At 36.3% G+C, this 12,408-nt stretch overlaps 1 protein-coding gene across 1 annotated transcript; it reads left to right on the forward strand.

The window, feature by feature from the left end:
- On the forward strand, nucleotides 1-10,263 carry LOC122061577 (protein argonaute 4A-like). Its single transcript, XM_042624915.1, has 23 exons — nucleotides 1-127; nucleotides 2,118-2,379; nucleotides 2,505-2,710; nucleotides 2,807-3,031; nucleotides 3,114-3,250; nucleotides 3,342-3,439; nucleotides 3,526-3,623; nucleotides 3,794-3,965; nucleotides 4,059-4,175; nucleotides 4,286-4,393; nucleotides 4,538-4,600; nucleotides 4,677-4,790; nucleotides 4,865-5,030; nucleotides 5,118-5,230; nucleotides 5,334-5,471; nucleotides 5,799-5,929; nucleotides 6,116-6,181; nucleotides 7,932-7,995; nucleotides 8,110-8,221; nucleotides 8,331-8,404; nucleotides 8,700-8,794; nucleotides 8,869-8,900; nucleotides 9,741-10,263. The coding sequence occupies exons 2-23, from the start codon at nucleotides 2,128-2,130 to the stop codon at nucleotides 9,914-9,916; spliced, it is 2,757 nt and encodes a 918-aa protein (XP_042480849.1). The 5' UTR covers nucleotides 1-127; nucleotides 2,118-2,127; the 3' UTR covers nucleotides 9,917-10,263.
- Nucleotides 10,264-12,408: the final 2,145 nt, after the last annotated feature.

Raw genomic sequence — 12,408 nt, forward strand, 5'->3', positions numbered from 1 at the left:
TTAAGACAGAGTTGATGCCATAGTGAGAAGTTCTTGTTAGCAGTTGAGAGAGGGAGAGAAGACGAGGAGAACAGAGGAGTTAGAGAGGTTTTACTAGGGTTTTGGTTCCTCGCTTCTGAGTCTATAGGTACGATTTTGGTTATTTAGGTAGTATTTCTAAGGATTATAGGTTACGAACATCCATTGATTTAGTTTTCTCAAAATTTTCTCGATTATGGACGCAATTTTTGGAGGTTTTCTCATCGTTTGAACTCTGTTTTCCGGTTTTTGGGTGGACTTTTTTGGCTCATTATTGAGCCGATCTTTGGATATTTGAAGTGCATTGATGTAGAAGAAGTGGATTTTGCCGGTTTTGAGTTTTAATCTGTAATGCTGCTCTGATCATGCCCTAGGTGGGGGTTTTCTTTGTTTGGTTAACTTGTATAAGCTTCGTCTCTGTTTTTCTCTTTTTGTTAGCGTCTGGAACTGTTTTTGGTTGAGTTTGGATGTGTATTTTGTTGATGATCGTCTGATTTGGGTTATGTTTTGTTGGGATGCCTGGAGCTTTACTTGCATGTTGGTTTTCTTCTTCTTCTTCTCTTTTTTCTTACTCTGAATTGTTATTCACTATGCTTTTGTAGTCTGAATTCGTTTCGAAGTGGCTTTGTTCTGTTTTCCTGTATTTTTGTGAAATTTTGAGCCGATCTTTGACTATTTGAAGTGCATTAATATAAGAAGTGGATTTTTCCTGTTTTGGGTTTTACTCTGTAATGCTGCTCCGCACATGCCCTAGTTGGGGGCTTTCTTTGTTTGGTTTACTTGTTTAAGTTTGATATATGGTTTGCTCTTTGTGTTAGCGTCTGGAACTGTTTTTAGTTGAGTTTGGATGTGTGTTTTGTTGATGATCGCCTGATTTGGGTCATGTTTTGTTGGAATGCTGGCAGCTTAACTTGCATCTTGGTTTTCTTCTTCTTCTTTTTTTCTTCGTCTGAATTGCTGTTCACTATCCTTTTGTGGGTTGAATTTGTTTTGAAGTGGCTTTGCTCTGTTTTCCTGGATTTTCGTGGAATATAATGAGCCGATCTTTGGCTATTTGAAGTTCATTGATGTAAAAGAAGTGAATTTTTCCGGTTTTGAGTGTTTATCTATAATGCTGCTTTGATCATGCCCTAGTGGGGGTTTTCTTTGTTTGGCTAACTTTTTTAATCTTGATCTCTGTTTGTTCTGTGTTAGCGTATGGAACTGTTTTTAGTCGAGTTGGATGTGTGTTTTTTTGATAATAGTCTGATTTGGGTTATGGTTTGTTGGGATGCCTGGAGCTTAAATTGAAAGTTGGTTTTCTTGTTCCTCTGAATTATTATTCACTATCGTTTTGTAGTTTCTAGTTCATATTGAAGTGGGTTTGCTCTGTTTTTTATTGTGTTTTCTTGGTTTTTGTACTTCTTGTTTCAATTTTTTTTTTTAAATTTTGTTGTACGAGCTGTCTGGCTTGTATACCCCTGTGTGTTATTTGTGTCTTGTGTACCCCTGTGTTTCTTAACATTTCTGTCTGTTGAAGTTGCTTATGGTCATGTTTTCTCTTTCTTCATGTCTTTAGCTGTTCGGGAGCTGTATTTTATTTTTGGCTCAGTGTTTGTCTTTGGGTTTTAATTGCTGAAACAATTTTGTAACTTTTTGTATTATTTTTTGTTTATATTGGTTTTTATTATTAGAGAATATATCTTCTGCGTGCATGGATTTCTCCTTTTATTTTTTCATGTTATCTCTGATGAAGATTTTCTTGAATGCTTTCTCCTCTTAATAAGCCATTTGGTGCAGTAGTATTGTCTCACAAGTCATGAATGCTTCGAACTGTGTGTCAAGTATTGGATGCTGACAGAATTGGTGATATTGCTTTGGCACCATAGTAAACGTCAATCTTTTAGCAGTGGAAATCATGTCATGTTGTTACATTACTGGCAGTGCTGCCATGTTATACTGCCATGTTCTGTCTTCTGTCTTCTGGTTTTAGGTTTTTAGTTTTATTTATCAAACTTTGTACTTAATTTCAGAACTTCATATTGTGGTGTTCTTTATGTTCTTGTTCTTATTAAATTGATCATTCTCTTATGACACTTTTGGCTGTGGCTGATTCTTAGGATTTAAGATATGGAGTCATCTGATCCTGAAGGAACAGGGTCCCCAGAGGCTCTGCCACCGCCTCCACCAATTCCACCAAATGTAATTCCTGTGAGATTGGATTCAGAAGTCAGACCTGAGCCAGTAACGAAGGTCTCAAAGCCCAAGCGACTCCCAATGGCTAGGACTGGTATGGGGCGCAAGGGGCAACCAATACAATTGCTGACCAATCATTTCAAGGTTAATGTTAACAAGGTTGATGGATACTTTTTTCACTACAGTGTAAGTATTTGTCTTTTTAGAAAATTTTGTTGCTTTTGGAATTTCCTTCTGCTGGAATAGGAAAAGGAATCTTACCTAATAATGCCAAGCACGCTATTTGAATTTTTTTTTCTCTGTTGTAACAGGTTTCTGTGTTATATGAGGATGGTCGTCCTGCAGAAGGAAAGGGTACCGGAAGAAGAGTGATGGATAGAGTTCATGAGACTTATGATTCTGAGCTAGATGGAAAGGACTTTGCTTATGATGGGGAAAAGAGCTTGTTTACAGTTGGTGCTCTTCCTGCTAACAAGCTCGAATTCACTGTTGTGCTTGAGGATATTTCATCTAATAGGTGCATGTGTGCCTTGTGTTTGTAATCTAGTATCAGTTTACTAGCTATATTCTTGTGGTCCTAGATATTAAATCTGTGATTTACTTTTGCATCTAGAGCTGGGGGTAATGGCAGCCCTGGTGGTAATGGGAGCCCGAATGAGAGTGATCGGAAAAGATTAAGGCGTCCATACCAGGCTAAGACATTTAAAGTTGAGATCAGTTTTGCTGCAAAAATCCCAGTGCAGTCCATTGCTAATGCACTACGTGGTCAGGAGTCAGAGAACTCGCAAGAAGCTCTGAGAGTTCTAGATATCATTCTGAGGCAACATGCAGCAAAGCAGTAAGTTAATGCATCATTCAACTATTTTGGGAGCTTGCTTTTGTTGCTACGTTCTAACTAAACTGATACTGTTTCTCCACAGGGGCTGCCTTCTTGTACGCCAATCTTTCTTCCACAATGATCCAAAAAACTTTACTGACTTGGGAGGTGGTGTGCTGGGGTGCAGAGGGTTTCACTCCAGTTTTCGAACCAGTCAAGGGGGCTTATCACTTAACATCGGTGTGTTCTGACTTCTGATTCATAGCTTGATTCTGCATTATTATGATAATTTCGAAATTCTTTTTCTCACTGGTTGCATAACCAAATGCAGATGTATCCACCACAATGATAATACAACCAGGACCAGTAATGGATTTTCTAATTGCAAACCAAAAAGTCAGGAACCCTGGAGAGATTGACTGGGCAAAGGTAACTAGTGTTGGTGGTCAATCTTTGACATCATACTAATGAAACTTTTTTTCTTGGAAAGGATTTTCAGTTGTCTTTGTTGACAGGCAAAACGAACACTCAAAAATCTGAGGATCAAAACTGCTCCCTCTAATACAGAATATAAAATTACTGGATTGAGTGAATTGCCATGTGATCAGCAGATGTAAGTTTCTGCTCCTATTCTTGTAGTATCTCCTTTCCTCCAGTAATACTGAAGTATTTCACTTTATTAAATACCATATAACAAGTGCCTAGGGATCATGTGAGAAGTAATTCAAGATGTTTTTCCAGTGATTGTTGTTAGCTAGTTAGTGTGATTGTCTCGTGCTGTAGGTTCACTCTAAAGCAGAGGAGTGGAAAGGATGGGGATGGCTCACCTCAAACCATTGAACTAACAGTGTTTGAGTATTTTAAAGAGTATCGCCATATAGAGTTACGCTACTCTGGAAAATTGCCATGCATTAATGTTGGGAAGCCAAAGAGGCCTACCTATATCCCCATTGAGGTGCAAGGAATCACTCCTAGTTCAGTAGAAACAACAATTTACATGCATTTTGTAGTATATGAGGTGAATCCTTTGCTTTTGAATATTTTCTAGCTTTGTACATTGGTTTCGTTGCAACGCTACACCAAAGCATTATCAACGTTTCAAAGATCTTCACTGGTGGAGAAATCTAGACAAAAGCCCCAAGAAAGAATGAGAGTCTTGACTGATGTATGTTTCTGTCATCTAGTTCTTCTATATTTCTGATTTTTTAAGGTTTATTTAATTGATGTTTTTATAAGAAAATAAAAGTTGTTGGTTGTTTTGGTGATTTCTCGCAGGCCCTTAAAAGCAACAACTATGATTCTGACTCGATGCTACGTGCCTGTGGTGTTTCAATTAATACTAATTTTACACAAGTTGATGGCCGTGTTCTGCCTGCCCCGAGGGTTTGCTATTTGTTTCTTCCCTATTTTGTGCTCTGTTCCCTACTGCTACCAGTTTTGTTTCTTGGAGGCATTATTAGGGCTTTGGTTATCATTTAGTGCTTAACATGTTTTCTAAAGAGTTCTATCATTTCTTATTTTATGCAGTTAAAAGCAGGGAACGGAGAGGACTTCCAGCCTCGTAATGGGCGGTGGAACTTTAACAATAAGGTGTCGTTTGTGTTTGTATGGTGCTCTTTAATTAAATTCATTACTAAGTTTGACATGTAAATCAAAAATTGTGTAGAAACTAGTTGAACCATCGTCGATTCAACGTTGGGCTGTCGTGAACTTCTCAGCCCGTTGTGATGTCCGTGGTCTAGTTCGAGATTTGATCAAATGTGGGGAGCAGAAAGGAATTGTGAGTCTTTTCATTTTATATGCTGTGTACTGTAGTTAAGCACTTCATTGACATTTCCTTGCTTGTCTTCACAGAGCATTGATCCACCTTTTGATGTATTTGAAGAGAGTCCTCAGTCAAGACGGAATGGTCCTACAGCTAGAGTTGAGCAGATGTTTGATCAGATAAAGTCAAAGCTTCCTGGGGCACCCCAGTTTCTTCTCTGTCTTCTTCCCGAAAGGAAAAATTCTGATGTCTATGGTGAGCTCATTTGCTGTGTTCCTTTGGCCATATTCAATGCACCATATGTTCGTGAGCATTTTCTAATTTGTGAGTTTGTTTAATAAGGTCCTTGGAAGCGGAAGAATCTTGCAGAATTTGGAATTGTAACTCAGTGCATTGCACCCACGAGAGTAAATGATCAGTACCTTACTAATGTCCTATTGAAGATCAATGCCAAAGTAAGATGTACTTGCTTCATGGATGTTTTCTTCCTATTGTTTATTCTATCTAAATTTCAATCCATTGAACCTCTACATGCTCATTTTTCTTACCTCCCTACAGCTTGGTGGTATGAACTCTTTGTTAGCGGTTGAAAGGTCTGCAGCTATGCCAATGGTTTCGAAGACTCCCACCATCATCCTTGGAATGGATGTGTCACATGGCTCTCCTGGCCAGTCTGATGTGCCATCTATTGCTGCGGTAACATCTCTTTTCTTTTCTACTCAGGTTAATGTGGTTTATACCACCTACCTTTTTTTTTTTTTTTTGTATTCTATTTTATTTATCACTGCACACAGCTATGTCGATTTTATATTTTTCTGTATGTTTTGAAGTAGTGGTAACCAACTTGAAGTTGAGAGGTGTTTTTATGTCATGGTTTTAGACAGAGTATGCTACATGTTGATAGTTTCCAAACTTATTTTCCCTCTCTTTTTGAATGGATAGATGATTTGTGTGTGTGAAGGTTAGCTAATGGTCATCATCCTTTGATATTTACAGTATGGTTCTCTTCCATGACATTTATAGGTTGTCAGTTCGAGGCAATGGCCACTGATTTCTCGGTACAGGGCATCAGTGCGTACACAGTCACCAAAAGTTGAAATGATTGATAATCTATTTAAGCGAGTATCAGACAGTGAAGATGAAGGCATAATTAGGTGAGTTCCTGTTATATTTCGTCACATTACTAAATTATAAGTTTTTGCCATTTTTCACTTGTTCAGGAGCAGTTCTTGTTTATTACAGTAGTATGAACTCTCTAAAAAGTCCGTTTTCTCTTTGTTCCTCTTTTTTTCCCTCTCTCTCTCTCTCTCTCTCTCTCTCACTATGTTTGCAAATTGCAGGGAGCTCATGCTGGACTTTTATATGAGTTCTCAGAAAAGGAAACCAGACCAGATAATTATTTTCAGGTATTTATAGTTTTGAAATTTTGAAGGTCATTCTTTGCATGAAATTTCTACCCCTTGTTGAACTGCATGTATGGTCCTTCATCACTTGTTGTCAAATAGGCTTCAAGAGCTTGAAGAGTAAGACTCACAAACAAGAATGCAATGAAGATGTTGGCAAAAGAAAAATTAAAAAATTAAAAAAAAATGACAGAGACATGATTAAAAAAATGTAACCAGTGGATACCTAATGGAAGATTGAAATAATAATTGAGAATGTGAAGGGGAGCATGTGACATGGAAATTTTTGTTCTGTTGCTTATTGAAAATTGGAGCAGGTAATACTGTCTTATTAGTTGAAGATTGATATTAAAATTGAATACTGTCTTCAATTTATATTTTATAAGAAAATTAATCTCTGATGCAAGTAAATTTCCAAAGTCGAAAAACTGTCTTCAATTTATTTTTTATACGAAAATTAGTCTCTGATGTAAGTAAATTTCCAAAGTCAAAAAACTCACAAGGTAATTTTTCTTGGTTTTTAACTTCATTTTAAATTGTAAACCTTTTTGCTTAAGGGTTACTAAGGCCTTCCCATTCAGTTCATGTCGTAGTGTAGGAATTGCTTGATCATGGGGAGTTCAGGTAAACTATTTTTCAGGCAATCTGACTGATATTTGGCTATTGATTACTGATGCTTCATTTGTGGGACCTAGTGAAGGTGGATGTCCCCACCAGTTCTGTGCCTGGTGCAGGAGCCATGTGACCTGGCAGCGATCTTAACCCATTTATTTATTTATTTGTTTAATTTCTGATCTTTAATATCTAAGAATCTATGACCTGCCCGGAGACTAATGAGATTAACAACCCAGTTGGAGATTTAAATGAATCTTATCATGAAAATCAAGGAGGTTAAAATGGTTAAGTCTTGCAGAACATAGCAGATTTCAGATGCGACTATCACTCAGATATAAGCGTATCTATATCTGTCCAATTAATTGCTGAAATATATGCATCAGATTAAAAAAAAAAAAAAAAAAAAAAAAAAAAAAAAAAAAAAAAAAAAAACCAATTACAAGATAAGTGTATGAAATTCTTCCTAGGTCTCCGAAGTAATAAGCTAAGGCCTGTTCAACAGCTTCCATAATTTACTTGGCTCTAATCAAAGTATTATGAATTATTGGACTCTATTCCTAGTTAATATTAGTACTTTGTTTAGGCTGCAATGTGTGCTGTAAAAGCTATACAACTAAACCTATAATTGTAGGTTGGTTTACTCAGAACACCTGTTGGGTTTTAAAGACCAAGCAAGCTCCATCACTCCAGTGTGATACACACAAGGTGTATGACATTGAAAGGTAGTGGAATACATCATCTATCCTGATCACAAATGAACTATATTGTATTATATGCAGTGGTACTATGTTCTACTATATTTTGTGTTGGCTTCTCCATTCATATTTTTCGTTGATATTTTATATTACATGCAATGGTCCATAATTCCATTTCTATATGATGTGCTGGCATCTGGGTTGATATCTTTCTGTGATATATATTTACTTTTTAAATTCTTCTTGGATAGAAGCAAGATTCTTTGGTTTACCTACACAGTCCACTAATTTGATTTTGTTTGTACTGTTACTGTGAACACTCAAATTTCTTCAGTATATACTACTCTTGGTCCGTTTCCATCTTTGGCTCTATTTGGAGCTTCCTCCACTTTTATACACTTGAGTTGCTTCCATGATTGTTGATCTCAACATGTTGATTTCAGGGATGGGGTTAGTGAATCACAGTTCAGCCAGGTCTTGAATATTGAACTGGATCAGATAATTGAGGTTATTTTCCTGGAATGACTGCCTATTGACATTAATTTGGAATAGAAATAATATTGTTCAGTTTAGGAATTGACATTATTTAACATCCTATTCACTTATCTTTTACCGCCGCAGGCTTGCAAGTTCCTTGATGAGTCATGGTCCCCTAGGTTTGTGGTGATTATTGCTCAAAAGAATCACCATACAAAATTCTTCCAGCCAGGATCTCCGGATAATGTTCCTCCCGGTTAGCTTTTTCCATGAGCTCAGCAAAGAAAAATGCTGATTGATTGTATTTGGGTTGCCCCAAAAAAATGATCGTATTTTGATCTATTTTTTTGTTTTGTAATCTGCAGGCACTGTTATTGATAACAAAGTTTGCCATCCACGTAATAATGATTTCTATATGTGTTCACATGCTGGGATGATTGTGAGTATTTGAAATGGACTGGATATCATGTTAATTTTCCCATGCATTGGATGATTTTTTTCTAGTTCTATGAACTTTTTCCTTTGATGCGTTGTATTCCGAGTAATACCAGAGCCTATAGGAATTCTCCATTGCTTTCGGGCATACCTTGAAATTGGTCACCCATTTCAACTTAAATGCTTTGGCAACAGAGGAACCAGATTGCTGGGAATTACTGACATCTATTTCTGTCTCTGCTACGATGCAATGAGAACTGTTTACATTCAATGACTTGGATCGACATTTGTCTTTGCAGGGTACAACTCGTCCAACACATTATCATGTTCTGTATGATGAAATTGGCTTTTCGCCTGATGATATGCAGGAACTTGTGCATTCTCTGTCTTATGTGTGAGTGAATCTCAAGATTACCCATTTGATTTTTTATGCTGCTATAATTTCCTGATTCTCTCTGAACTTTGCAGGTATCAGAGGAGCACTACTGCCATATCCGTAGGTACTGCAAAGTTACTTCTTCAATCTTCAAGCTCTCCTAGGAACAGTGGTCATTAGGTTCTTTGTTCATGCATTTGAAATATGTTAACCTGGTTCATCAAGGGTCAAGGTTGCTTGGGGAAAAACAGCATTGAATTTATTCCGACCTATTTAGGGTCCTGACAACTGTCAACGCACAAGATGCAACCTTCTCACCACATCAACTCAGGTCATCTTTGGGCTTCTTCCCATTGATCTGCCCATAGATACTTTTAGTTTACCCATATCATTCTTACCAATTTCATTTGCTTTAAAATTTTGGAAACCCTTCCGAATCTAGGTTTGGTGCTTTCCAGTTCCTTCACACCTTGAACATCACTAGAAAGGAATTGGTAGGTGAAATTGCCATTAGAAAGTACTATATAACTATACAAAAGTCTTTTGTCCCAATTCCAGAGTCTCAGATAGTTTAGGCATATTTACCATGGCCTTATCTCTTAATTCATTGAGCATATTGTTTTGTTTTCTTATTCTATTTTAATGTTTCCTTGCCATGAAGTTGCACTGCTCATTTTTGTTGAACCAATAATTGGCAGCTGACCATCCCTCAGCTCCTAGTAGGTCAGCTAGATGAGGCTACCAAGGCCATATCTCTTGTTAATTCATCGAGCATTCTTTTGTTTTCTTATTCAAGTCATTTATATTTTCAATGGTTCCTCAATCTTCACCATGAAGTTGCACACTTGCACAGCTCATTGTTGTAGAAGCAGTCATTGGCAGCTGTTGATTTTCCCAGAGTTAAAACTTTGTTACATACAGTGGTGAAATTTTGATCCTTCTTTTTTTTTTTTTTTTGCTGCAGTTGCTCCAGTGTGCTATGCTCACTTGGCAGCCACTCAGGTTTCTCAGTTTGTGAAGTTTGATGACATGTCAGAGACATCCTCAGGTCATGGTGGGGTGACATCTGCTGCAAGTGTGCCAGTACCTGAACTGCCAAGACTCCATGCGAATGTATGCAGTTCCATGTTCTTCTGCTAAAGTGGGATTGGGATCTACTAATGCCCCACTAACTTCGCAGTTTTTGTCACACTAAGAACTAGAAATGGTGTATATATATTGGGCTTTCAGTCTAGAGAGCCTTTTCATGCCCAAGTTATATAGGGCTTACCATCATCAGACACTTTCATCTTTTGTTTTGGAGGTCTGGATTTCCTCCTATACAGGCTCCTTTTTGCTCTGTGCCTATTATTTTGTTTCAGACCATATAGGCTGCCGAGCGTAGTCTAAAGAATGGTTGTTAATATCGGTTCACTTCTAACTTGTACTCTTAGCTTTATTGCTTTTGTTTGTTGCTGAGTTGAATGGTGTGACTCTATTGTGTCTCATTGGGATTGATTCTTATTGGTCTTTTCCCATATAGGAAGTTCCAATTGGCCTCAGTATCTGCCCTATAGTTGGTCAAAAGTGATTCTTAATTCAGTGGTCTTCTTCTCGTCATTGTTTGGTCATTAAATTTTTATACTAATTGGATGCCTTTTTGTACGAGGGTAAGTTTATGAATTTAGGAATTATTCGCAAGGTATAAAATTTAGATTTGTCAATTTAAAAATTTGGTCAGAAATTCTGGCTTAAATTAGAAGAATTTGGATTTAGATTTAGTCAAGAATGATTTTTGTATACATAAAAAGCTTTAAGGAAAAATTTAGATGCTTATTTTTAATATTTGTTATTTTGTACGTATTTTCACATTATCAATTAATTATTATATTTATATTACCTTACATGTGATGTAAACAATAAAATAACAGCATTACCCAAATCTTGGTTGAAGACTTAAAGGCCATAAGTTTTCTGTTTTTCGGTTTCAAAACGACGTGCATGTGGACCTATATTGATCTTACATCCACATGGACTGAGAGTCATGTTTGGTTGAATGAGAATGGTTTAGTGAAGAGAATTAAATATCCTGTGGTCCTAAAAAGGCGAGACGTTTCACTTTCTTTTAAAATTATTACCAAAACCATGGCTGATGGACTTCAATTATTCCTCTTTAGATTTATCTCCCATTTCATGTTGCATTTGGACGGGGAAGGCTAATTACTAATAACATGAAATATTTATCTTTCTTCGGACATCGTAAAGAAGAAAGGAGTGGGATGATGCTTAAGTTCGATATGTCTAAAACCTAGGACAGGGTTGAATTGATTTATATTTGAGGATTTTTTTTTTTTTTAATTTTTATTATTGGTTTCAATTAGTTATTTGATCTTTACTTACTCACCTCCAAATTCATCGTGAGTGGAATCTGTTTCGAGGTATTCAGATCATAGTCTGCTCTTGAAATCACTAAAACTATGTTTGGTAGTTAATAAAAGAAAAGAAAAAAATTGAATAATTTTTTAATTTGAGGAAAGTGATCACATAAAAAATTATTGTATAATATTTTTTTTTTGGTTTATTATATGTTATATATATATATATATATAATATATTTTCCCACACGCCCCCCCCCCCCCTCCCCCCTCTTTTCTACCCTAAGTTATTCGCTTCGGATGACACTCTTTTTGTGTCCTTTGGAGCTTGATCCTTCATCCATTAAGGCTATGTCTGACCTTTTTCAGACTGTCAGGACAGCAAATCAACTTCTCTAAAGAAAGGCCTCTTTTTTTCTTTTGTAAGGTCTTCAGTTATTAAGGCCAAGATCTCTCTCTCTCTCTCTTTGTATTTCAACATTGGATGGTGAGGATACGTATCTAGGTATTCCTCTGGCCCCTAGAAGTAGGAAATATGTTATCTGTAATTGCATGAAGAGAAATTGGGTTTATGGCAATCTCACTTGCTCTCTTAGGCTGATTGTTTTGTTCTCATTAGGTTGGTTCTTAATTCTATCCCAACCTATTGATTGCCCATAGTCTATTACCTTTTTCCATTTGTTCTAAGATTGATAGTTTTAACTTATCTTTTTGGAGAGGAAGGGTTGAGAAGAATTGTGCATGATCACTCCTCTCCTTTAGTTTTTTGTTTCAATTAGGAGTGTCAAAACTTAGCCCGAACTGATAAAATTGAACAAAATCGATCGAAGAAATCGGACCAATCCTTATTGGGCTGGTTTTGGACTAGGTTTGATGGGATCAGCTGAAAATCAGACTACACCAAACCTATTGATAACCAAATCGAATGAAATCAATAAAAAAAAAAATATCATTGATTATGAAGTTATGAATAGGTGAATTGATTATCCGTTGATGTCTCAATATTAGTTTGAAGATTTTTTGTTATAGGGGAATTGTTACAAATCAATGAATATGAGGTTATAAATAGGGAAATTGATTTGTAAATTGTAATAATACTTTCATTGATCTCCTTGTTCATTATGTAGAATTGATTGGGTAATTAAATAAATGATTTTATAGTATGGTTCATTTTATGATTTCAATATCAGTTATCTTCTTAATAATTAGTTAACCATTGGTTTCAATATTAGTTATATTTCCTTTACAATATTAATTATGTTTCTCTTACAATTTATA

This window comes from Macadamia integrifolia, chromosome 14, assembly GCF_013358625.1.
Source record: "Macadamia integrifolia cultivar HAES 741 chromosome 14, SCU_Mint_v3, whole genome shotgun sequence".
Taxonomy (NCBI): domain Eukaryota; kingdom Viridiplantae; phylum Streptophyta; class Magnoliopsida; order Proteales; family Proteaceae; genus Macadamia; species Macadamia integrifolia.